This window comes from Camelus dromedarius, chromosome 11 (genome assembly GCF_036321535.1).
Source record: "Camelus dromedarius isolate mCamDro1 chromosome 11, mCamDro1.pat, whole genome shotgun sequence".
Classification (NCBI taxonomy): Eukaryota; Metazoa; Chordata; class Mammalia; order Artiodactyla; family Camelidae; genus Camelus; species Camelus dromedarius.
This window is the reverse complement of record NC_087446.1, coordinates 51,074,853-51,102,140: the sequence shown is the minus strand read 5'-3', so window position 1 is coordinate 51,102,140 and position 27,288 is coordinate 51,074,853. Positions and strand designations below refer to the sequence as shown.

The window sequence follows — 27,288 nt, the reverse complement described above, 5'->3', positions numbered from 1 at the left end:
TAGACATGGGGAGTCTGGTGTGGAGCCTGTTGAAAAAAAGAGAAAAGCGGTTACTGATTAAGAATACTTAAGATATAGAGTTCAGAAAGTAATTTAAATACTAGTAGTTGTTGAGTTTCTGGGCTGTTTAAATATCTTCTTGTATATCTTTTTCTAAATTGCCTTCTTAGGTGATAAGACTAATCTATTTATTTGTTGGGGTTCATATTTTTCTAATTCTCCATTGCTTTATTTTCAGTTGTTTTCTTCCTGTGTGCTGAAATGTGATTTCTTGTGCTTCTCTCTCACTGAACAAGATGTTTTCATTATTGTTTGCTTTCAGAACCTGTGTGTGTCTTCATATTTGCAGGTATACAGTCACTCTGTCAAAGTGTCTTATATTCTAAATAAATCACACACACCTTGGAGGGTCCTCTGTGATAAATAGTTCTCTATACTTTACTATTCTCATTTTTTCTAAACTTAAGTAAGAGAGCAGCTGGGTGAGAGAAGTGAGATAGGACTAATTTTCATAATTCCCTCTCCAGAATAGTTTGATGGCAAACCGATTACTTGACTGCTCAACCTGAAGAATCTTAAGGGTAAGAAGCCTTGTGAATATTTGTATACGTATTAAAAACTTTAATGACACTTTTAAGTACCACCTAGGAAATTGTGGTTGTAGCTTTCCTTAAACATGACCTCTTGTTTTTGCTAGAGTTGCCATATGTTATGTATAGCATGTAGTGTTTTTATCTATACAAAGTAGAAAATATACCTATATAAAGTAGAAAATAAGATGCAAAAATCCTAGGGCTGTTTTCTTTTTGAGTCCTAGATTTTGTATCTTGCGTCAACATTTTTATTTCCAGATAAACAGGAATCTTGATGAATTTTATCAGTATAGAATAAAGAACTTATTTATTCTTGTATAAGATCTACTTGAACTGTTTGACAATTTAAATTTTGTAAACTATTCATACTGTTTTTTCTATATGTGATTATTCTTTGAAATACAGGAGTTTTAAAATTTTGTTTTTTTAATAATGAAAATCTATGAGTAATGAGAGTCATACAGATTTATTAATCTTGAATCCTGTGATATACCTGGAATCCATTTAGGGTGGGGAGGTATTCATGTGTGTGTGCACACGCGCACCCACGCTGATTGTTGAGTACTTTTCTGTGCTAGTCTGGGTGCTGAAAACTTTAAGTGGATTATGTAGTTATTTAATCCTTATAATGACTGAAATGGTTACCACTACTCCATTTTATAGATGGGGAAACAAGCTTGAAGAATTTGTCACATGACTAGTTAAGTGGCCAACTAGTGATATTTGAACCCAGTTCTTTTCTAAAACCTGTGCTAAAGGGATCTTCCTGTCTATACTAAAGAGTGTTAGAATTAAAGCTCCAGCACCAAACATACCAGTGAAGGCTATTCTAAACAAAAACTTGTCGAAATAATTCATTTGCAGCAAAGTCTGCTTACAAAGTCTGATAAAATTGTTATATTGTGGAAATCAGGAAGGAAAAAAATTTTTGCGAGCATTCTGAATGAGATTTAAAAAATTAGCAGTGACACAGAAGCAGGAGTCAGTTGATTATGTAGCAAAGAAACTGGAAGGGAAATAACCATCAAGCTGAAGGAGTTAATTGCCTTAACCTCACTCTGAAGTGCAAATATCCATGATCGTTTAAGCCAGATTGATAAAATAAATGTAGATAAATCAACAAAATCACATAGCCTTCAGGGGAACTTTAAGGAAACTCGAGGACAGCATTGCAGAACCATTGACTCAGCTATCTAGTAAGTAGCTGTCGTGCCATAGTACAGGTTGAATACAAATGTACATGGATGCCTATACTTAAGAAAGCTTGAGGGGCTCTCTGCAGTGAGAGACTGAGCCACATATCCAAAATAGGCAGGCAGTCTTCTATGGTCTTTAATAAGATTGACAAGCTTTTTCTGAAAAAGGCCAGATTGTAATTATCAAAGGGCTTTGCGAAGTATATGATTTTTGTGGTAATTATCCAGCTTTGCCATTGTAGTGCAAAAGCAGCCATAGAGGAATGACCATGGCTGTTCCTCAAAAAAACTTTATTTACAGAAACACTCAGCCAGTTTTTCGACCACTGGCCTATAATAGTGGAGAGTGTCCCTCTCTAGACATCAATAGGAAGTAGCCTTGTCTGTGGTTTCTCCTGGGGAAAATGAAAATTACATTCTTAGAGGGAGTATCAGATTTTTGAGCAGTTAATTGGTAGGCATTTAATGATTTTATTTAAGATGGGGATTGGGATGGAAGATCCTGCATTCATAGTAATGGTAAACATTTGAATACTTGTTATTGCTAGACAGTCATAAACACATTTTCCTGATACCAGTGCCCAAGTCATGAATCACTGAAGTACACCAAAGTACCCTATTGAATGCTCTCTCTTTTTTAAATTGAATTTTTTGCACAGAGGGTTGATTGGGGACTAGTTTATCTTGCTTGGATAGAGGATTAGAAATAAAGGATAAAGAGAAGTAGACTATCTGAGAGAGGTCCTGAGAGTTGCTGGATTCTTGAAGACCTTAGCCATATGAATCAATATAGTATTTAGCACCTTCTTGAAGTGTACTTTGTCCTTGGCTTGAATATGTGCAGCATAGCTCTTTCCCTGGTATCCCTTTCATTCAACCCTGGCTCTCGTTTATCTTATCAGTGCCCTTCTGTGATGTAGTCTGTAATGGCAGGATTGAGTTTGGAAGTGAGGGAACTAGAGTTCAACTTCCTCGTGGCCATTCATATGTCCCTCTTCTTTTTTCTTTGTACCAGAAGGATCTGATTGTACCCTTTTGACAAAATATTAGTAGACTTGATCAATTCAGTTGTTATTCTGAAATACTGATTTGTATTTTTTTTGTCTTGTGTTTACCTTTCTCTTCCAGTTTTGTCTAGGGAAAACAAACTGGGCAAGCAACAATTTTATTACTCTTCCCAATTGCTCTGTTCTTACTAGCAGTAATAGTAATGATGATAACAGCCATTTATTGCATGGCTTTGGAGCTAGGATTTGAATCTCAGTCTGTTGAATTCTAATATTCGTAGTCTTAACTAGGATTTCGACATCTTTAGGTACCGTGGGCTTGCATGAAGGACAGTAAAAGGAAGCAAGCAGAGGGAGTTTTGATGTGAACTGGAAAGGAAAGGTGATCTGTTTTGTAGTACGTGGAAGGAAACAGACTTTGGAAGAGAAAAAGATGAAGAGAAAGGAAGAAGGATAGGAATTTTAAACAGCCAGCCAAGGCTAAAAAGTTAGTTTCTATTCCCAGGAACCTCTGGCCCCTTCTCTGATTCCTTGAAGCTTGAAGGGCCCTAGCAGTTACTGCAGTAGAAGATACATTGTTAGCATCCCAGGTATAACTTGAAACAGTTTTCTTTCATGGAGAGTGGTGGTTACGTCCGAGAGCTGTGCTGTCTAGTAGAGTATACTAACCAGTTGACACATTGGACTGCTTTTAAATCAATTAAAATTTAAATAAAAATTAAGGTCGTCACTCCCACTAGCCACATTTCAAGTGCTTGATAGAGCAATTCCGTATTGGGCAACACTATTCTAGAGAACTGAACTGTCTTATACAGTACTGTTACTTGAGTGCACTGTAATGCTGGCTTAGGACTTTTCCATGTATTCCAGGGTTGGTGAAGGAAAATGAGTTTTGAATTCCTGAAAACTGGTTGGTGCCAATGCTTTTTTTCACTCCAGAATCAAAGTTGATGGCTTTTATGATAAATACAATTTTTATATTGGGTCGTTCTTCCCAAACTCCTTTATGTATGTATTCAGAATAGTATTTCTGACACACAAGGAACAGTATATAATGAAGTAGAAAAGGGCAGCCTGGAAGATAGAAGTACTTCAAGATAAGATAGGAGTAAGAAACTTAAAAAGATATCTTAACCTGGAAAGGTAGAGAGCCTGGGAAGAGACAGTAAAGATTGAAATTTGTAAATTAAAATCATCTGAAAAGTAAACAACTTACCTAAACTCTAGAATGAATGTGTATTCTTTTAAATTTGAAGTAAACTAAAATTAAAAGAAATTTTGATTTGACTTTAAGATAATTAACTTAAACAATTTATTAGTACAACCAATAAGTAATCTAGGTCGAATATGACTTATGATTATACAGTCATAAGTAGTTAACATTGTGAAATTGAATTATATCTAACTTTTCAGGTAACCATAAGGAAGGATAGTCCGGCCCACCTACAGCTTACCTCTTAGGTCTTTTATTGACCACAAATTACTGGCTAGAACCAGGAGTCTGTATTGTATTCCGGTTCTTCTATTACTGGAAATTCGCAGCAAAATTAGTATTAAAAACCCTGGAGTTTTAGATTTAAAATTTGAGTCCAGGCAGATAAAACAGGTAAACATGAACAAGTTATGAATTTATAAGTTGTTGAACTGAAACTTGTGACTTTTATCTAGTGAAGTGCTAAGACCCTTTCATTTTGAATGGTAAAGTGGCATAATTGTTTTTAGGTATGGAAACAGTTAATACATGATATAGTCAAGAAGAAGCACACACTTCTAAAAATTAGAAACACTTAAAATAGTTTTTTAAGTGGATTTCTAATATATAAGAAAATGCAGTCTGTAACTTGATTGAGGTCTCTTAGTTTCTCAGTGATAAACTGTTATTACCTACTTCATTGCATGAGTTAAAATAGAGAAGACAGTATTTATTGTGAAATATTAATTATAAATTATACTTGACACATTAATATATAAATACAAGCTTAATATTTATTCTTCAGGGAGGAAATGTGAAAATAGCATAGATTTAGACTATCCAATAGGACATAAATTATTCAGCTACATAAAGGGATGGTTATATTACATCTTCTGAGAACTTACTAGGCTTTTAAATGTTGTGTTAATTTTGAAGTTGACATTTTATTACATGGAATTAACTCCAATTTAAATACTTTTTTATTCTCAGATTCTTAGGATAATTGGGGAAATGGTATGGTACAAATGTCCCCAAATAAAGAATTGCACTCAGTTAATAGCTCATGCGGGAGCATAACATGACTGAAATCAGGTGGCTTGGGAAATTGTCTAAAGCAGTGTCTCTCAGGCCTAACTGTGCATGGGAGTCTTGTACAGATCTTGATAAAATGCAGATTCTTGCTCACTAGTCTAGGGTGGGGCCTGTGGTATCTTGCTTTTGTAGCAAGTTCCCAAGTGATATTGATACTGCCCTTCTGAGTAAATACTGAGAAGAATAGTAACCTATGACTATCTGAATATTTTAAAGTAATCTTCTATTCTCAGCAATTCCATGGTTCTAGTTGCTCGAGTCAATACTTCAGAATTATCCTGGACTCTTGCTCTCTCACACTTACCCCATACTCAGTCTGTCAGCAAGTCCTGATGGCTGCATTTTGAAAACTCTGCTGGAACCTGAGCACTTTTCATCACCCTTGCTACTACTCTAGTAAAGCCACTGTCATCCCCCCTCTAGATTACTGCGGTAGTCTCCCTGCTGGCCTCTGCTTTTCCCTTTGCTGCCTCTGCTTAAAACCCACTCTTGGTCCATCTCACTCAAAGAAGCCAGCGTATCTACTTTAGCCTATAAGGTGTTACATGATACCTAAATAGCACTGGAACTAAAACAGATGTTGCAAATGTAGACTGAGTGGGAATTTTTGTTTTTGACATTCTGCTTTAATTATGGCAGACTATAATTGAATCAATTAAAAAAAAAGTTACTCCAGTCCTGACTCATTTTGAATTTTTAACCTACTAAAACCTTTAAATCATTCTTGTATGTGTTAGTTTCTTATTTCCTGCTTGGATTTTGAACCAAAACATGGACCTTTGCATTTCTCCTTATTTAACCTGCTAGAGAATTTTCCTAGGCAATATGTACCTTTAATGTGGAAACTAGCATGTGTACATTATTTAACAAAGTAATAGAAAAATCACTTCGTGTACACATGGAAGAATCATAGTGGATGAAATTGGGGGTCTCTTTTGCCTAGATAGTCGAAAATATATTTGAATAGTTCATTGCTGTCACTTGTCTTCCATCAATTCAAGAAGGAATTCTAGGAGTTGATTTAAAAAAATAATTTTACCTCATAAATTTGTTCCCCTTTACTAACAAACTTTCTTTCCTCTGTTTCTCATTTTGCCTCTTGTAATAGTCATTTTCCTAGTCTTCTAGGCCAGAATAATCTTTTACTCCTTCCCCATATTTATTTAGTCACCAGATCTCAGAAATTCTTCAGCTCTTTAATTTCTTTCTTTTCTATTCACTTTACAACCAATTACTTTAGCTATGCAAACATCTCTGCTTCTACTCTCCCTACCATAATCCATTCTGTGCTTTGTGGGCAGATCATTCTTTTAAAAGGTCCATTTGCATCACTTTTATCATGTCAGTCTTCTTTAGAGGAATCTGTAAGATTGAATCTAAACTTCTCAGTCAATCATTCGTGATCCATCTGTAATTTAGCCCTACTTGATTTGTATTGCTCTTGTTACCCTCTCTGTAATCTTTCAGATGAATTTCTTGGCTTACATCCCATCCTTCCTCAGTACATACACAAAGTTGCACAATCCCCCACTTAACTCTTCTTCTTTGTCAGATTGGCTGCCATTTTATTCCTTCATACTGTGTTGCTCCTTAAATGCACTAAGCTCCTTAACACACATAACCTATGATATTCAATGAAAACTCCAGTCCAAATTGCCCTCTTTTCTCTAAGCTCCGATTGTGTTTATGTCTGTACCACAAAGTTTATCATTAGTCTTTGTTGCTTAATACTTTATAAGTTTCACAATCAGTAAGACTGTGTGCTTGGTGGCAAGGAGCATGAAGAGTACTGGATTCTCCGAAAAATGTACTGGTTTGGCCTGTATTGTGTTCTTTTACGTGTAAAGTACTTCTTACAGCTCAAGTTTTTTTTTATTTTTTTAACATATATATGTACACACTTACATATATGTGTATATATATTACTGGGAAAAGGCAAATATAAAAATTCTCTATTATAATTCATCCTATAGGAAACCATTTTTCAAGGAGAAATGAAGAAGAAAACTCTATATACCCTAAATGTGGGAGATGAGGAGTATGAAGATATGGAAGGTAACTTCATTTTTATAAAGCTTGTGTATTGAAAGCAAAATTTAGTGTTTCCAAACTGTTTGTGTACATTTCAGAATAACACAAGGAGTTTTTTTGTATTTGCATATTTTTTGTTCTTGAAATCTGAAATAAGCTTCCTGAATAAGAAATGCACACTTTTTTGCACCCCCTCTTCTCATGTCTTATGTTCAATCTGTCCAGGTTTTTAATTTGTTGAGCTCTTTTCTTCTTACATTTTTGCTCCCTTCTGATTAGGAATGACGTATTTTTTCTGTTTTTATTGTTACTGTCCTCTGTTTTTTCTTCATCTCTTTTCTTCTTCCTGAAAAAAATCTTAAGTTCCTTTAGTGAAAGTCTATTGGTAGTAAACTCTTAAGTTTTTGTAATTTTTTTCTCTTCAAAACTATTTAAAGATAGATAAATAATTCTGGATTGATTTTTTTTTTTTTTTTTTTTGGTCTCTTAGCTTTGAAGATATTATTTAGTCATTTTCTGGTTTTCTTATTTGCTGTCAAGAAATGTGTTTTTAGCCTAATTGTCATTCCCTTGTAGATGATCTATCTTTTCCCTCTTTCTGCTTTTAAGATCTTATTTTCATCTTTGATGTTGTACAGTTTTGCTGCATTTTTTCTAGACATGGATTACTTTCATTTCTCCTGTTTAGCATGCCTTCTCGGTTGGATCATGTTTTTTGTTTGTTTTTGTTTGTTTATCGTTTCCCAGCCATTACTGTTTTAACTATTTCCTCCCCTTTATTCTCTTCTTCTGGACTTCAATTAATATGTTAGATTTGGTTCTGACCTCATTTCCCAAACTGTCTTTCACAGGTTACATTTCCTTCTCTGTCTCTTAAAGTCTAGATAACTTCTTCAAGTCTTTCTTCCAGTTAATAAACATTCTTTTCTTCTAGGTCTAATCTGCTGTTAAGTCATTCTGTGTAGTGTTTGAAAGTTCTGATATTTGAAGCCAGTGGATGTCTAAATAAATTAATAATAAATAAATATAACATATAAAATATAAATATAAAAGTAAATCTAAACACATTCTTGTTTCTGCTGATTCTTACTCAAGGCAACGTATTTTCTCTGGTAGTGTTTGATGACAAGTTCATATTTGATTGGTTTAATCTGTGACTCCTGAGGAAGAGCCTAAATTAGGGATGCTTTCCTCCAGAGGATTTGTATGTATTTGCTTTTTTCTGAACCCATGCTGAGACCATGTTAGCCCCATTTGAGGGTCTTGGCTTGATATTGGAATCTCCCAGGATCAGTTCCCCTGCCTGGGTTGGTCCCAAAGGTTAAGTCTCCAGGTATGAGCGCTAGTATGAACACGTACTCCCAGGGTGATCCCACCTTTTTCATTTGCTTGGTATATGTACTGTGCACATTTCAGCTGACCATTTCTTAATTTTTGTTTAATTTTATGTTGAATCTCGGAGTTTCTTTTACTTGAGCCAGCAATGCATACTTTTTTATGTGTTGGTTACATTGCTAGTAGGTGTTTATATTAGTACAAACCCCAAGGGGTATAATTTGGCAGTATCTACTCAGATTACAAATTCACTTACACATTGATCTAGCAATTCCATTTTTAGGATTTTATCCTACAGATATACTATTAAAATGTGATATGAAAAGTTTTTCATTGCAGCATTGTTACAGCCAAAGGTTGAAAACAAGTGGATGTCCCATCCATAGGTTGAAACAATAACAAAAAAAAATGCAGAAGGAGGTTTATGTGAAGAAGGTTTGAAAGAATATATATTTATGTGAAGAAGGAGGTTTGAAAGAATCTATATAGGGATTTGCTTGTCTATGCATTAAAAAAGCCTTTGGAAGAACAGAACAAAGTTAACAGTTGTTGCTTGTTGAATTGAGTGGAGCTGAATGGATGGGGGTAGATTTGAGTGGGAGATTTATCACTGTAACTTTTTTTTACTTTTAAATATTTGAACCATGTGACTATTAATTATTTTTAAATTAAATTCATGAAAAATTCTTTCTACTCTTCCATTAAAAATATAAATTAGTAAATGTTGGGGGTGTTGTGCTGCTCAAGTCGAATGTTTCTTATGGTATATCTAAGATCTAATTACTTTGAACCTTTTGAAGTATCTAGTCCATGATACTGCCACAAACATGCCATTTGGTCTGGAGAACTTGAAAGTGTATATGGCTTCTTTACTTTATAGGTGAAGAAAACAAAGATAATACTGCTACCACTTGTCTGTTGTACAGTGAAGCTGACAGATGTCCAATATGTCTCAGTTGTCTGTTAGAGAAGGAAATTGGTTTTCCAGAAAGCTGTACTCATGTATTCTGCTTGACCTGTATTCTTACATGGGCAGAGGTGAGTATGAGAATAAGTATTAAATATTACAGTATTTTAGTTCCCTAGCATTTTGTTCCACCTGAAGAGTTGAGACTGCCTTTCACAAATTATTTCACAGTAATGTTTTTTCCCCCACTTGGGACAGATGTCCCTGTATTGCTCAAATTTTGTCAGTTTATTTCCTTCTAAAATTTTTATATTCAGCTTTTTGTCTTTTATAAAAAAGAAATTTTAAATGTGTATCTTTTTTTTGTTAATCTTAGTAACTTTATGGAAGTAACAGATTAAGTATTTTTTCCTGGTGGAAATGCAGTATTTCATCTTTAGTGTACTTGACCCTTTTGAGGTGATACCTGTTTAATGCTAATAATAACACCTTCTCTCTGCTTTGTGTTTTTTATTTTTCAGAGAATTTTTACGTAGATTATTTCATTTCTTCTATATATCAGCCTTGGGGGATAACCAGAACAGATGTAATAGTGTTCTTCCATTTTACAGATGAGGAAACTTGGATTTTGTGTTCTGTAACTTGGCCAAGGTCTCATAGCTTAACAGGCAGAAGTAAATTTACAACTGCATTTTCTAATTCCTGTTTTTAATTTATTATGAACTAATTTCAGAGTTAGAGATTATCGAGGTTCTTCATAGACAGTAAATGATTAAGACACAGGACAATCTGGGACTTCTGATGTATTACGTTGATTCAGTTCAGGCCAAGCTGTACACTGAATACTCGTCATGAGCCCAATTGCTGTGAATTGTGAAATAAAACTTTAATTGTTGTATTGATCATGCTGTATTTTTTGAGCTAATAATTTGTCAGTGTGTAAAAATTAGTAAAGGAGACAAATCTTAAAAATATTTTTAACATTAGCAACATTCAAATTGATGCCTTTTAAGCACATTGGAATTAAACACTTATTACATAATTGGGGTTTTCAAAATTCTTTGTTTTACATATTTCATTAATAATGTGGAAAGGAGAACGTAACTATATACTGACTCTATGGCCAAGTTCTGGGAGCGGGGAAAAGGATTTGCTATACCAATTGAATTCATAATAGTATACTTGGAAACAGTTCTAATTATAGATTAAAGTCTAAACTGGTCTTTGGCAAGAAGGGACAAAGGGTAGGTGAAAAAGTATTTTGAGTTTAATTATTTAATGTAATTGTAAATCTCTGTGTTTTTAGGAGTATCAACTAGTGAAATAAGAATGCCTATTTTTCTTTGCCACCCAATTAATGATTTCTTCTGTGTTGAATGTACTGCACCATGGTTTGTTTTGTGATTAAATATTTTAAAAATAGAAGAGATTTTGCTTCCAATAGAGAAGCAGTATTACTGGATGGGTAGAAGTCTTCAATTCAGTGCTTCTTCTAAGATTGTATTTGGTCACCATATAATTGTGAGTTTTAGCAACTGTAATTTGAGTATATGTTTTTGTCTATGAAGAATAGAATTTATAAAATAGATTTGATTCTCCAGCCTTCGTTACACTCTCCATGCATCTTTGATACAGCCATAAGCTTTATCATGGTGTACAAGTTCAGGTTTCTCTAGGGTATGTATCTAGAAGTGGTACTACTAGGTTGTAGACTGTGTACGTATTCAACTACTAGACAGTGCTGAACTTGTCTGTTTTTTAAGTCTTGTTGAATATTTTTAAGTTGAAAATACTTGATAACATACATAGTATTGTGGTCAGCACTTTTCTTACATGTACTATTTTCCTTCTTTGTGTTACTTTTTGGGATATAAACATTTTGTTGAAGCCAGATTGCTTGTAAAAGGAGTACTTACCTGCTGTACAAACATAAACTGTGATGGGCAGTGAGGGAGTTGTGGTATTCTTTAAGCAAAGGTAGTGAACCTCAAAAGCAAAGAGTAGACAGAGTATTCTGAATTATTTCTTTGTCCCAAATCAGGATAGCAGAAATCAGTTAAAGTTGAGAAGTAACAAGAGCACAATCTCCTAATAAAATGTTCATCATAAATAATAAATGAATACTGGTTAATGAAATCACTTAGGCTTTGAACTAAATGTTCAGTTTGAATCTTTTATTGGCATGATAAAAAATCAGATATGTCTTGAAGTATATAAGCACTCTAACAAGTAGAAGCAGATTTCATGTCCACTAGTATTTTTATTCATGGCCATTAGGTATTAAGATTTTCCTCTCATTTTCTTCAGTCTCTTTCTATTTTTAAAAAAGAGACATGTAATATACTTAGGATTTCAGAGTTAGAAATAGTTGTCTATATTCAGACTCTGCTAACCGGCCAGGCCCTGTGCAAAGGCTTTCTTATGTATTCTTTCATTTAAATCACTGTGTTAATGTTTATTTGATATTCAAAGCAAGGATCCTGAACTTGAATTTGTTTCTAATTACTTCAAGGGATGACCTGAAATTAAAATAACTTTTAAAAGTTGATCCATAGTTTAAAATTTTAGTAATGTTCACTTCTATACTAGGAAGGATGAAATCAAAAGTGAAATTTACAGTGGTTTGAAATCTACATAGTAAGAAAAAAGTACAAAATGTATTCAGGATCACCTTCCTAGTCTGTGTGTCTTTTAGAAAATCAGGTGAGCTATCTGAGATTTATACTCAAGGTTCACTAAAATATGATTCAGAATAGATATCAAGAGCCAAGAAGAGGGACTTACTTTCACCCTCATATTTTAGGCTTTGAAGAACTTCTCTGTAAGAGATGAGTAAAGTTAAAGTATGTAATAGTCTAGTGTATTTATTTTGGACACAGTCTTGAAATTTCTCATGTTCTTAAAGTATCTATATCCAGAGTCATAATTAGTTTCAATCTCTTGAAGCTCTAAAATTTTGGTTCTGTGGTTACTTACGATAAAAACCATCTAAGGACTTTAAAGTGATTAAGTAGCTGAATTTAGTCTCTAGATATTTCGTAGAATCTACTTTACCTAGGGCAGAAAGATTCAGGATATTTAATGTGTCCATTCTGACTATATTTAGTTTCAAGGATCTCATAGTAAGCCTGTTGGTTTATAAAATAAAAATGATTATGTAGAAATAGGATATTGATCTAAACAAAAACACTAATTGACACGTACGGAAAGTTATTCTTGTTAATTTAAAGCATTAACATTAGAACTGAGAATCTGGAACTAAATACACTAAAGTTTATCAGCCATTTAGAAAGGTACTTATTTTATCCATACTGTGGGCAAAAATATATTCTGAACGTATTGAGAGTGTTTAGTTTACACATAAGTTTAATCTTGAGTGTTTGAGTTTGCACATTTTAAAGTAGATAATTATGTAAAGGCGAAGAAAATAAGATTTATTACTTGACATGTTGCCAAGAGGTAGTTAAAATTTTGACCCTTATACAGCTAAAGCTTGAGGACTTGGAAACACTTCATGTTCGAAGTAGTTCGGAGTTTTTGCTCTGTTTAAAGGGACCTGTGATATATGTGATTAGGAGGTTCCTTATTGCCACGGGGGTTCTTTTCTCTTTTAGGTATGTTAATATTTCCCTTATCTTGTAGGTAATTTTTAATGTGATTAACTTCCCCACTGTAAGCAAATTATCCTCCCTCAACGTATTTCTCTCAGTCCCCCATTTTATATCAAATGCTGACAGCTTCAGTTTGATACAGTAAGGTTAACGAAATCAAAATCGGACAGTTGGCAAAGGGGTGTTTTCTCTCATGAGGCTAGAAATGAAGAGTCTTACTGTGGTGATGTACAGTTCTTGAAGAACTCAGACAGCAGTGTTCAGTGCAGACAGGCGAGGAATGTATTTTTAAATTAATAATACATACCAAAAAAATCAAAATATGACTAGTTGACTTATTTCTTGAATACTAATGTGTTTTATATACAGATACTCCTTTATGCAGTGAGTAGAAATTTATACATCATTCTGGTGATTCCATTGCTGTTCAGTAACTTAATTCAGCAAAGTATTATTGCCTGGACTTTCCCAACAATTTTTCCTAAAATTTTAGTTTTTCCTTATTGCTGAAGTAAACCAAACCTCCCTGTTATGTGGTGCTCTGTGAACAATAATTTCAGCTTATTTGGGAGCACTACTATTAGTCCTTATCTTTGTAATTTGTAAAGCATTGTCAAATACGTTAATTTAATTAATTATTACAACCTGTGTGGTAGGTGATTCAGGGGTTTCTGTCTTCATCCTTAAAGTGAGTTAGAGAGCTTGCTAGTTCTGACTCCTCCAGAACTTGAATTTGTGACTAATTATTCCAGATCCCCAGTTGTTTTCACCCTGTGGATTAATCCTTTGGTAAAACCTTTGATAGAGCAAAGAATATTTTCATACTGTGAATATTACCTAAGGCATATTTGTAATAGATTTTCATTTAATATTCTTTTTTTTTTTTTTTTTTTACCAGTTGGGTAAATTAATGTATATTTCTTTTTGGCCTAGTTTTAAATGTCAGAATTTGTAAAATGATTTGTATAGACAGTTTATGGGATTTTCTGTTTTTATGCTAGAAAAAGAGAGTCTTAACTATCAAAAGTTAAAAGAAAAGGAAGATGATAAAGTAATTCTATCCAACTGTTGCAGTGTATCTTTAAAAGCATGAAAGCATTCCCTTTGAGTAGTTAGATAAATGCTTTCTTGCTGTTAGTTCTATCACCGACAGCCATTTGTCCTGTAGGGATACATCCCTGAAAGCTGTTATAAGGAATCATAGTTTGACTAATGTGGATTGACAAGTACTATCTTGGAAGAACTGGTTAAATGTGATAGTGTACATGTAGGCCGACCGCAGGTGAGCACTTTCTTCAGAGGTACAGGCTAGGTACCTTGGGAGCATCGACGAGAAAGGATAGGTCCTGGTGAATAGCTTTAAAACAAGCACCAGCCTCTAGTGGTATGCATTCCTAAATTTTGAATTGCAGTTTTATATAATGTGTTCACTTGTTAGAGAGAGAGATGTTCTAGAGATTCCCGTGAACAGACAAACCTACCTAAAGCATAGATGCTGAGCTTTAGTCTGTAAGCGCTTACTTTAACACTTCCTTTCTCTCTCTAGGAGGGGCTATCGGTAGGCAGCCTTTGTGATTGAGGATAGAGCAGCAGCAGGAAGCAAGAAATATTAGAAATCAAGAATCCTGAATTCCCAAATAAGGAAGGTTTCCTGTTCTTACATTTAAATGTGGGTTTGTCTGAGCTGGGAATTTACAACGCTCCAGAACACTAGGGTATGTTTTACTGACATCACTAGGAAGACTATTTTTTTCTATGAAAACTGCCTCCTTAATTTATATAACCTTGTGTAACCTTAGCGCAGAGCATTCACAGTGAAATACATGCTCTGTTTTAAATACACATTACATTGTAAAGTAGTGATCAAATTCTGTTAATTTTGTAGCTGTATCACAAAGTTGAATGATGATATTGGATTACTTCGGTTATGATACTAATTAAATTAGATACTTTAAAAATTATTGAAATGAAAGTCATTGTTGCTTTAAATAGATGAGTAATTGATGGGTATTGTTGTATGTAAGGAAACAAAATGGTGAATAACCAAGAGGTATTTATTTTTGTTGTATACAAGGAAAATAAAATTTAGGATAATTTTCTTCAAAACTAAAAGTACATTTTTAAGCAGAATTAAGTATATTTGTTAAAGTTTTTCAACTTTACTTTTAAATGTGAATTTTTAAGACCACACAACTTAAAAGCTAAATTAATTATTTTAGTGACACAAACTCTGCAAACTAAGATTAAAATACATACCTTTGAGATTTTCTTAGTGGATATTTGCTGGACTATAAGGGTGAAGAATCCTTAGGAATGCCTTAAAATTAGGCCAATGCAAACCATTTTTAAAAACCTACTTGTTAAAACTTTTCTATTAAAGCTGTTTGATCATCATGTGATATATAATTTTATTCTTTAGTACCTATTAATAATGGTGTCCTTGAACTTTGGCATGTGCTCATGTAAAGTAGCCTTATGTTTTTCTTCCAGTATATACATTAACGAAAAAAATTAAAGATCCATTTAATTGTTAAAATCTGTTTTGATTTCTTTTTCATTAAATTCTTCTTTAGTCACTATAAATTTATTGAAGTATGCTGTGAAGGCTTAACTCAGGATAATTGAATTTCTTTTCCATTTCCCCTTTGAAATCCTCTGCTAAACTGTTCTAAGGTCAGAAATGGATATCATTTCTTAATAGCCATAGCAAAATTATTTTGTCTACAGGTAGCTTGTTTTCTGACCTAGGCTTTTTTAACTGGGGAGGATAACTTGGCTTTAAGAAATTTTTCTGATGGCTAAGCCTAAGCCAAAGAAAATCTGTTAACTTATTTTCTAGTGTTAACTGGATTATCTTTGGGAGATAAAAGTATATACGGATTATCATAATATATAGCAGTGGTTTTTCAACTACAACTTTTTCCCCCCTGTTTTCTTTTTGTTTTTGAAATAGCAGTGGAACCCTTTCCTCAGATGAAACCTAAGACAAATCCATGCTTAAGGAAAAAAGAACAAAAGCAAAATCTTACTCAGAACCCTATTATCTGAAACAGATCAAAATGGAATGGCTCAGGTTAAAAACTCTGTCAGTTTGAAGATGGTAAAGAAAGGAGTGCCATTTAGCTGATGTCAGCAGAGGAGATTTAATAAAGAAGAAGATGAGATTGTGTAATTTAGAAGTTTTTGAAAGATTCAGTGCATCTGATATAGAATAAATTTTTTGAACACAGTGGCTTTCTTTGGATCTTAGTAAGTGTTACAACTCGAAATAGATATAATAACATGAAATACTTTAATTTCCATATGTGTCATGAACTTTGAAAATTCCAACAAAAAGTCATTAAGAACTCACGTCTCTCACATGTATGTATACATCTTATTGTGAGTTATCTTTTTGTTAGTGAACCAAGCTATTTTACTTTTAGTGCAGTGAAGCCAGTTGATGTGTGGAAGAGTTTACACAATACTTAGCATATGCCATTAATTCCTATAATTAAGCTTCAGATTCTTACTGTCTACAGTTTCACAAATGAGATAACTAAGACAAAGAAAGGCTATGTAATTTGCTCAAGGTTATATACAAGGACAAGTTATGAAAATAGACAGTAAATCCAGAGTCCTTATACATCTATCAATAGTTTTTTTAAAAAACATTGAAGGAAACAAATTTTATTATTGTTTTATCTTTTTAAAGAATGTTTATCTAAATTTACCTTTAAAATAGGAATAAAAATATATTTTAAAACTTTGGTAAATAAATACATGAAAGTTTCCATTTTTTGAATTCTTTTGAATTATAAATGTTGTGTTCATACAACCTCTAGTCTAAGAAATTTCATGTGGTAAATGTTAATGTAAACAATCACATAGTTATGTCGAGTTGTTTGAACTAGAATTGCTATTTGCAAGGCATTAAAAAGATGTGGACAGCTTTGTTGCTACTTGTAGCAAAGCTTCTTAAGGTCAGGTTTTCTGTAGGGAAAGTAACAGCATCCTAAATCCATAGTACTTGGAAGTAAGCTGAGCTGGCTTCTGCCAGTCTGAAACGATAATATAGTAAGGTCACATTTTCTAATTCAGATATGGTGTAAAGCATTTTTATCAAGGCCTACCTACTTAGGAAAAGAAAAATCACTTTGTAGCAGAGTAGTAAAAAGTAGCTCAATTTGTATTTTGGCTGCTCCCAAAATGACTCACAGGCATTGTGAAAATGTATTATATGATCAAAGGACCACACATAGTCTGTTCTACCTGTCCTGCCATAAGCATATCTTGATATGTGCCAGAGTCCAGAAAGCCAAAAATCACATTTTTTCAATAGAGAATATAAGATAATTTATCAAAATTCCATTATTGTCTTGTTTTTAGATTATTTCTGTTAAATTATTAGAATCCTGTTTTACTTTTATAACCATAGGTATTAAAACATCACCTTTTGGTATGTTCTTCATAGGCTACAGAACTAACCTAGTGGACAACATATTCTACTTAAATTACTTAAGTAATATGAACCTGTTCCTGTACAAACATTTAATAGTATTATCCGAGAAACTCTTAATTATAGTTGATGCACGTTACTTGTGAGAGTACAGGTAATACATTTATATCAAGATAAAGTTGATTTAGAGTCACAGAGTGACCAAAGAACAATTTTTCTTAATCTGGAAAGTAAGTCTCTGATTCAGTTTGAAAAAGGTCAGCAACCTAATAAAAAAGTTAGGCAAAGGCATGAATAGACAGTTTAAAGAAAATGAACTTCGAAGAGCCCTTAAATATGAAAATATTTTCAACCTTACTCATATAAAGGAAATGTAAATTAAAACTTATGACATACCATGCTGTTAGGAATGGGGTAACTATGAAATAGTAATATAAACCAACCTAAGGTATATAATTAAGAGTAAAAACAAGATTCAGTTCAGCAACTGAATTAATTATACTGTATTTTATATTTAAAGATAGACGTATGCATAAGCACTGAGTATCTCCAAAAGGATATGTAAAAAACTACTTCTGGAGGGGGTACCTACATGGCTCAGGGAGCAGTGGAGGAATCCTTCCTTTTCTTTGTATCTAAAACTTTTTTTATTGCTGGTGCAATTGCATATCCAAAATAATCTGAGGGGATAATATTAAGTCATAGAACAAAAATCTGTAAGAGACCTGTCCAAGCCATTCCTTTTACAGCTCAGGGTCACCCAGGTGCTCACAGAGCTTGTGATTCCAGCCCAGCTTTCCTTTCATTATGCCTGTAGGTCTCAGCGGTGCAGCAGGTCTTAATAGGTATTATATTGATAACAAAGATCTTATCTCTGTTGCTCACTCTGTATTCTACTGATTTAGCAGACAGTAAGTGCTCAGGAAATGTTTGAATTTTAAAAATTAAGATATTTATTACTCTGTGGCATGACACAGGTGGAAAGTCTTTCACCTTTATCTTTGAAAGAAGAAAAAAATTACTTCTCTGTTGTTTCATGTTCCGGTGAAAAACTTACTGTAAATGTGTTTGTTATGGTTTCATTTTGATCTAGTCTAAAGAAACACTTGTAAAGTTATAATTTGTAATCATTTTTCAGACACTGGCTTCATGTCCTATTGACCGAAAACCTTTCCAGTCAGTGTTTAAATTCAGTGCTTTGGAAGGCTGTGTTAAGGTAAGGCTGAGATTTTATTTTGCAAAATGAACTGTCTAAACATAGTTGAGATGATTTGGCTTTAGTAGATTTCCGATTTAAATATTATTTGTGAATTGTTCAACTTTACGCTTAATGCATTTCATTTCCGTTGAAAAAATGTTTGAATGAAATATTAGATCCAAAGACCAACCCCCACAAAAACTTAAGTTCAGAGTATCTGAAAATTATGTTTTCATGAGAAACATACAATGTTGAAAATTAAACAAAAAAAATTAAATATATTGGTGTCTTTGTTCTTAAATGCTGCTGCTTTAAGGAAAGTGAGTTAAATTGGAGAAGAGTAAGGGGGTTTGTGGAGATCTTGAGAGGGACTTTGTCATAGAGTTTCAAGGTTGGCATGGGCAGATGACTTCTCTTTTGTTAAGTACGTTTATTGTAATACTTAATCCTAGTCACATCCTTGAGATGCACACATCACACTGATGTTACCTTCATTATGAACCATGATTATGATTTGTATTCACATTTATTTTTGGCTCACAAATAAAAGAAGGAAAAAGAAATACGAGCATATTCCTGAGTTAATGAATAAAAGGTGAAAAGAGAAAAAAGAATAAGTAGTTAAGTAAAATGTATGAGGAAGAGATTTCTTGATGTATCACTAACAAGGCAGGAATGATACACAGCTAAAAATGAGAATCCTAAATGCATGCATATATGATACCACTGATGGGAAAAACAGTCTTCCCAAGCGGCTCCAACAGCTTGGTTGCCGTCTTTGAGTAGGAAGGGATATGGAAGCAACATGCAATGATTTAAGTATTAGATGTCCTTCATGTAGATGTTTATAAATTTGTATTGATATGTTTTTTCCGGATAAGCCTCCATGACATAAGGTACAAACAAGACTACAATTCAAATAAAATGACATATGTAAAAGATTTTGCCTGTTATAATTGTATAACTCTGGACATCTATGCATACTAGGCTATATGTTGGAGAAAAGATAAAATATTATATGTGTGTGTGGTATTAAAATTAAAGCATGGCTTCTCTGAAAGGCATGTTGTCGATTTTCCAAACTATATTTATTATGTTTCTGAGGATTCATCAGCATGAACTAGCTTCCAAAGATATTTTCCTGTAAAATTTTGTTTCTGTTGTTTCATGTGAGTTTTGTTCTGTTGCTTGGAATAAAAGTTTATGTTTCATTTAATAGCGTTTGTATGTTACTTAAATTAAAAGTTGGGGCAGTGTTAACCTAATTTTGTCAAACTTAAAAGGTATTTCTTACGTGGTATTATCCACATACTCTTAATATCTTCCTTTAACCTTTTACTTCTTTTGAATCTTTATTATCCTTTTCCCTTTACAGTTAAACTTGAAGACATCTATAGTTTCTTGTATTTTCAACCACTTGTTGGACATCTCTATCTAGAATATCAAAGCAATCCAAACATTAACAAACCCGAACTCATCTCATTCCCGGCCGTTTCCCCCATCCCCAGTTATTAATGGTACCACAATCCCAGTTACACAGATCAGAAACATCTGGGGTTTTCTGTTTTTTTCTCCCCCTTATCTTTGTGTATTTCTTCTGCACAATGTCTTAAGTTTGTTCCTTCTTCATTCTTCTGCTGTTACCTCTTTGCAGGCCCTCATGCTGTCATCTAGACCAGTTTTGCCAATAGAAATATACTACAAACCACTCTGTAGTATAGTATTTTTAGTAACCACATTAAAAGAGCAAAAGGAAACAATTAAAATGAATTATTTTATTTAATCCAACATGTCTGATGTATTATTTCAACATGTAATATTTTAGAAGAATTATTATTACAAGATTTTATCTTTTGTTGCTTTTGTTGAAATCCAGTGTGTATTTTATATTTACAAGTACATCTCAATTTAAACGAGCCACATTTCACAGGCTTAATAGTATGTGGCTAGTGACTATTGTCTCATGCAGTATAGATCCACACTGTTAAAAGAACTTTCTTCCAGTTTCCTGGCTTTTATAGTCTCTCCTTATCACTGCCAAAGAAAACAGGTTTGATCATCTCATTCACTTACTTTTAAAACTCCACTTATTTTCTGATTCCTATAGAATTATTTTATTATTCAAGACCCTTTACAGTCTGGTCCTAATACATTACATCAGCTTCCTATCCTGTTAATTTTTTCTTCTCCATCTGCATTGGCTTCTCACTGTTTCTTATACCTGTGTTCCCTCCATTTTTTCCTTAGACAAATTCCTACTAATTCTTTAAGACCAACTCATAAATCATCTGCTCATTAAAGTTTTCTCTGATATCCTCAGATAAAGTTAATCTCTCAGTTCTACATGTATACAAAGATTTGTGCTTTACATTTCTCTTAATCTGTTTAGATGCCTTTCTCTTACTGTTTTATTTCCCCAGACCTTAGCACACTTACTAAGTTTATAGTTTAGCATGCTTTAATTAATAAGCATATGTATTTGGGCTACACTTTCATTCAGACAATTTTCTTTCCTTAATTTTTTTCTCCTTTCAAGGGAGAATGTATCGATTATCATTTGTGATGCTAAATTATTCTAACTAGATGATTTTGCTTTTCTCACAGGTTCAAGTAAAGAGACAGTCGAGAGAAACAAAAGACAGGAAAAATGAAAGCTCTTTTAAGAAACAGCTCTCCTGTCAGGAAAATTCTAAAAGCTGTATGAGGTTAGTGATGAACTTTAGAAGTAGAATCCAACTGTGTAGAATCAGAAGATACCTAGTGAAAAACAAAAAAAAAAAAGTACTTTAAAAAAAAACGATGTGAGGCTTAAATGTATTTAATTACTTCTTTAAAGCACACACTTGATAATTTCAGGAAGGACCAGCTGAAATCTGAGACTATAATTTGACCTCTATCGTTGATGAATTATTTAATTTTGTCCTAATTTGTTTTAGATTGATAGTTTTATAAAATAAAAATGGTACAGTAGTATAAAATTTCTGTAAAATTTTCTGAATGCTTATTCATTTTTGTACATATCACAAACTAATACGGTTATATAAGCTTTGGTGCACAGCCTGCATTTTGAGTAACTGTTCTAGTATTTATGGACACAAAGTAGAAAGTAATGATATAGCACAACACTCTTCATGAGACAGCTGTAACTGAAACTAATTATCTTTCTCATTTGCTTATTTGTGTTGTAGCAGGTGCTTGCTACCTTCTATAACAAATGTTTATGTTTAAAATTTTTTTAAACATGTTTTTATTTGGTTTTTTAACTGCTATTATTAAAACGTAATTGCCTAGAAATACTTTATAGTCAAGTTTAACAGGTATTAACATATATTTGGATTGAGTTAGTAGTATACTGGAAATTAATTTATAATTAATACTTAAAATAACTTGTTATAGTACATTTAAAATTTAAGCCCTTTCTGATCTGAAATATGTTTAGAGCTGTCCAAAAGTTGTATTCTTTTTTATTTTATTGTTTTACTTTTTTAATTGAAGTGCAGTCAGTTACAGTGTGTCAATTTCTGGTGTATAGTACAATGTCCAGTCATGCATATACATACATATATTCGTTTATATACTCTTTTTCATTAAAGGTTATTACATGATATTGAATATAATTCCCTGTACTATACAGAAGAAACTTGTTTTTTAATCTATTTTTATATATAGTGGCTAACATTTGCAAATCTCAAACTCCTAAATTTATCCCTTCCCACCCCCTTTCCCTGGTAACCATGAGATTGTTTACTATGTCTGTGAGTCTGTTTCTGTTTTGTAGATGAGTTCATAGTGTCCTTTTTTTTTTTTCTTTTTCTTTTATTTTTTTTTTAGATTCCACATTTGAGTGATATCCTATGGTATTTTTCTTTCTCTTTCTGGCTTACTTCACTTAGAATAACAATCTCTAGGTCGATCTATGTTGCTGCAAATGGCTTTTTTTTCTTTTTTATGGCTGAGAAGTATCCAATTGTATAACTATACCAAAAGTTGTATTCTTAAGTTAATATTTTGTCAAATTTATAATTAAAATCTATTATTCATTAGTACATTTCATCAGAGTACTTATTTCTTAAGAGAGTAAATTTATTAGTTACCAAAACAATTGACAGTAGTCCTTGAGATTTATTGAATCATGCCACTAATTTATAACAATGTAGCTCTTTAGATCTTAACTTCTGGGAAGTTATGGACTTCCTTGAGAATCTGAAGAAAGCTATAGACAACTTCTGTCTGAAAAACATGTCATAAAACATACTTAGAAACAAAACTTAGTAGATGTTAAGGGATTCACTCAGTTCAAGAGCCCACTCATAAAGCCAAGTTAATAACTACAGTAGAGCAATTTTTATTTAGTTTCTTTTAACTATATCTGCATTAGCTTTGATTCTTACATTTATATTTACATAGTAAATAGCACATTTCCCTCAGGTGTAATGAGGAAATATCTTTCCCTAGTAGCTTCAGTCTTGATTCAGCTCCTGTTCCCTGGCTATGACAATGTCATAGACAAGTATTTTTGTGCTTTTTCAGAAATACCCAATTCCCTTGGCTTTTGCTGAGAGTGCAGTGGCCACCTGCAACAGGGTCATCCAGTAGGTCCAACGGAGCTGAGACTGTCCACAGGCTTAACTGTTTTTCTCAAGGATTTGTACTAGAGGGGTGGTGTAGGGAAATAACAGATGCAACATAATAATTTGTTCTTCCCCACCAAGTCAGACCCTTAATAATTCCTCCCATGAAGGAAAATCTGTCAGCTATTAGATATTTGCCATACGTTCTTTTGGGGGTCTTTTGGATGGTTTTAGAATTCCTCTCATTCAGTCTTATGTCTATCAGGCATATGCGTCATTTCTCCAGCATTCAGAAGATAATCCATTTGGTGTTGCCTCTCCCTTTCAAAGCCATAAAACTCCTGTCTTTCTGAGACTTTCCACCAGTTCCAGAGACAGGGATTGCGGTACTGTTGCCTGTTGGTAGTGAGTCTCCATTGCAGTCATTGGAGTAGAGAGTGGCAGCTACGTGGGGAGTCCAACTAATTATGCTTTCTTTGCTAAAATTTAAAACTCAGTGCATAATAGCTTTCATTTTAGTGGGCAGTGGATTGAAAGTCAATGAGCAAAGTGACAGTTTTCTCTTATTTCATCTCTTGTTGTTTACAGAAAAAAAGTCATAAGAGAAGATCTGTTAAGTGCAAAACTTTATGACTTGAAGATGATGTGTAGTAAGTGACTTTTTATTTATGTGTTCTGCCTTTTTTGTTTCTTATTTTAATGCTTGAGCCAAAGTTCTTACTATTTTGGCTTAGAAAATAGTCGTGCACAGAACTCTACTGAGCTCTACATGTTATATTCAGTCCTACATAAACTGCTTTCATGGAGTCATTTATACTGTTCCCTGCCCTTTTTTTTTTATGCTCACCTTGGAGGGAGAGAAGGGGAGAGTGGGTGTGAGTGTGTGCATGAATACTGGGAAGGAAAAGGAGAAAGACGTGTTTTCCAGTTACTTGGTAGTTAGCAACCTACGTCGTGGTCTTACTCCACTCATTAGTGCAGAAGTCCTTAGCGGAAATAAGATAAAATACCTCGTGGGCCAATAACTGTAAGCAGTAACGAGGGAAGTCTGTGACAGTGAGAAGTTAATTCACAGTTCCAGAGGTAGTTGTGGCTTGGCTTTTAGCCACACTTTTAATTTGAAACTTTATTTGGAAATAAAGCATCTCTTATGTATTTATCTTATATGAGCTGTTAAATATGCCTGTCTTTTGTTGTTGTTTAGCATATGGTTCTCTAATACAGGAAAGCTTTGCAGCAGGACCTGAGAAAAATGGCACTGTAGTGCTTTGGGACTCCTCCTTGGAGCTCAGGCTGTTTATTCTTGTTCCAAAGAACAACTTACTATGAGCCATTTGCAGGCAGGGAGAGGTGAGCATTTATTTTCCAGGCTAGGTTGCAATAAATTTCTATTTATAGATAGAATTAATGAATTCATTGTTCTTAAAAATACATAATAATCAACTTCACTTTTTATATATTGTGAATACCAAGTTTGGTTGTTGTTTGTTTTTTTTTTTTAATTTTAATTAATAAGATCTCTCAGGTTTATAGATGTACCAGACTTACAGATTAATAAATGTCTCTCTTTGATAATTTAGTAGAGTGAAACTGTTTTAAAAGGCATTTATAATGATTAGATAAGCACTCTTCTTTAATTAAAGAACTTCAGATATCAGAACTTACTTGTTTTTCTATGTCAGTGCTGTAGATTAGCATTTCCCGCCCCTCTTTTGTTTTTTTTTGGTAACTCTAGGATCTGATATGAAATTTAGTACTGAGGAAGAGTAAACGATGTTACAGGTTTTCTCTAGATAATTTGGCCTGCTCTCACTATGAGAATCCTAGTTTTAAGACTATTGTAATTTTCTTTAAGTACATATCTCCTGCCTGGACTGACTTTTAGAGAGGAACATAAGCAAATCTTAAACCTGTCACGCTTCAGTCTAGTGAAGGCCATCAATAAGAGTATGATTCATTTGGATTTGAGAGTTTGTTTTATTATTCAGAATATGAAATACTAAACAAGTTTTTAGTGGACGTCCTAAGTCAGTTTAGTATTGAACAGCTAATTTTTTTCCTTCCAATTTATTGAGGTAAAATTGACATACAGCACTATATGTTCAAAGTGCACAGCATAATGATTTGACTTACATACATCACAAAGTGATTACCACAGTGAGTTTAGTGACCATCCATCATCTCATATAGATACAACATTAAAGAAATAGAAAAACATTTTTTTGCTTATGATGAGAACTCTTAGGGTTTACTCTCAACAACTTTCATGTATAATGCACAACAGTGTTAATTATATTTATCATGTACATTACATCTGTATTAATGAGTGAAGAGCTTCTAGAGAGAGAATATAGACCATGTATAAAATATCCTTAGAGATAAGAGAAGGGATATTTCATCAGTGAAATAAGAAAAGACTAAGAAAGCTTTTGGAAATTAAAAATATTATTGCAGAAATTTTAAAAACTGAACAGGAATAGAAGATGAGCTGAGAAATCTCAGAAAGTGGGGCAGAAGTCAAAGAGATAATAGGATATTAGTCCATGAGGTCCAGTACTGAATACTGAAATCTCAGAAAAGAACAACAAACGGCAAAAAGTTAACAAGAAAAGTACAAAAAAAAAAAAAAAAAAAAAACTTCCCAGAATAATAAAGTATCCAGATAAAGGAATTAACTTAATACCTAGTAAATGAAGAAAGAACTACATATACTAAGTGCATCATAAAATTCTAGAACTCTGCAGATAAGATTTGAAGAGCTTCTAGAGAGAGAAGATAGACCATGTATAAAAGAATGTTCTGAACAACAATAGGTGGAGTAGTGGAGCCCTCCCTTGGAAGTTCTGGGGAAAATAATTACTAACCTAGAAAATTTTATTCCTTACTAAACCATCAATCAGGTGTTAGAGCAGAATAAAGACATTCTCAAATACATAAGAGCTCAGAAATACATTCTCATGCATCCTTTCTCATGATTATACTGGAGGATATGTATGCTTCACTGAATGAGAAAATAAGCAAAGGAATGATGTGAGGTTCAGAAAATGAGTTCCAACCCAGGAAGAAGATACAGGGGATTCTCAAGAGGATAGAACAGCCCCAGAATGGCAGCTGAACAGTAGCTTTTAGAGAGTTTCCCATTTAGATTGGAGCAGGACAAAGGAAAAGTATTTCCAAGAGAGTAGGGAGCAAACTTGATGAACGAGTGTATGTATGTGAGTGTATTAAGAGGACGTGTATACTTTTGTGGCAGTTAGCTAAATCAGTGATAGATAATATATGGAAAAAAGGAAAAAAGAAAACAAAGCACGTATTAACCCTAGGAAAAGCAAGAAGTTGTGCAAGAAAAGTAATCTAATTCATGATATGGTTCAGCTGTGAGTCATGTTTTTATAGTCAGAGTAATGTAATATTGCTTACATCCTGTTGACACATCAAAAGAACATTAGGGTGGAGGAGCAAGGGAGGTAGGCAGGGCAGTGGTATAAGAAACAAGTCTTTATCTTCTATAGTGAAAAAAATATAGGAAAACATCTGAAGCAAAAAATCGAGATAGAGTAGAATAAGCTTCCTTAGAAATAAAGAGGTAAATACTAGAGGACACGGCTGAAGGATTTGATGGGTGGTTTGGTGGAGCTGAAATCAAGAGTGGGGATTTCCGTGGCTTTTCTTTACAAGTCTAGAAGTGCTGTTTGACTTCTTAATGTACATGCATTACTTTGATAAAAATTAAATGAAAAGGCATATCACCGCTGTCCAAAGGATAGTTTAGGAGAGTGAACTTGTGAAGTGGTCTCCAGGAAACCGCGGTTTAGACGAATCCACCATTGGAACTGCTCAGATATTACCTGAGAGTTACCCAGAAATATGTGAAATAGCTTTTGAACTAGGTTTTCATACTTAGCATTGGCCAGAAAACTAACAGTTCTTCTCAGAGAGCATTTCATGTAGTGGTTGCTTCCTGACATAGGCTTCCAAGTGAAGGAATGCTGTGTAAACAGTACACACTCATTATAGCAGTATTGAGTGAATGGCACAACCCAGCACCCTCGGGGCATAAAAAACACTGTAGCTACAACACAGCAATTCTCGGTCTCGCTGCAGGAAATGGCTATTT

General features: G+C 33.5%; 1 protein-coding gene across 6 annotated transcripts in view; it reads left to right on the top strand.

Annotated features, from left to right (window-relative positions):
- SCAF11 (SR-related CTD associated factor 11) overlaps window positions 1-27,288 on the top strand; it is a 57,474-nt gene that overhangs the window by 16,466 nt on the left and 13,720 nt on the right. For 3 of the 6 annotated variants that reach the window (XM_064490907.1, XM_031462711.2, XM_031462709.2), the window contains exons 2-6: window positions 7,054-7,135; window positions 9,327-9,484; window positions 18,541-18,618; window positions 21,205-21,305; window positions 23,760-23,821. In XM_064490907.1, the coding sequence (XP_064346977.1) occupies window positions 7,075-7,135; window positions 9,327-9,484; window positions 18,541-18,618; window positions 21,205-21,305; window positions 23,760-23,821 (460 nt within the window). In that variant the 5' untranslated portion in view covers window positions 7,054-7,074. Of the gene's footprint in view, window positions 1-527; window positions 582-7,053; window positions 7,136-9,326; window positions 9,485-14,510; window positions 14,680-18,540; window positions 18,619-21,204; window positions 21,306-23,759; window positions 23,822-27,288 lie in introns of those variants that run through there. The other 3 variants (XM_031462710.2, XM_031462712.2, XM_010989567.3) reach the window with 3 other exon arrangements.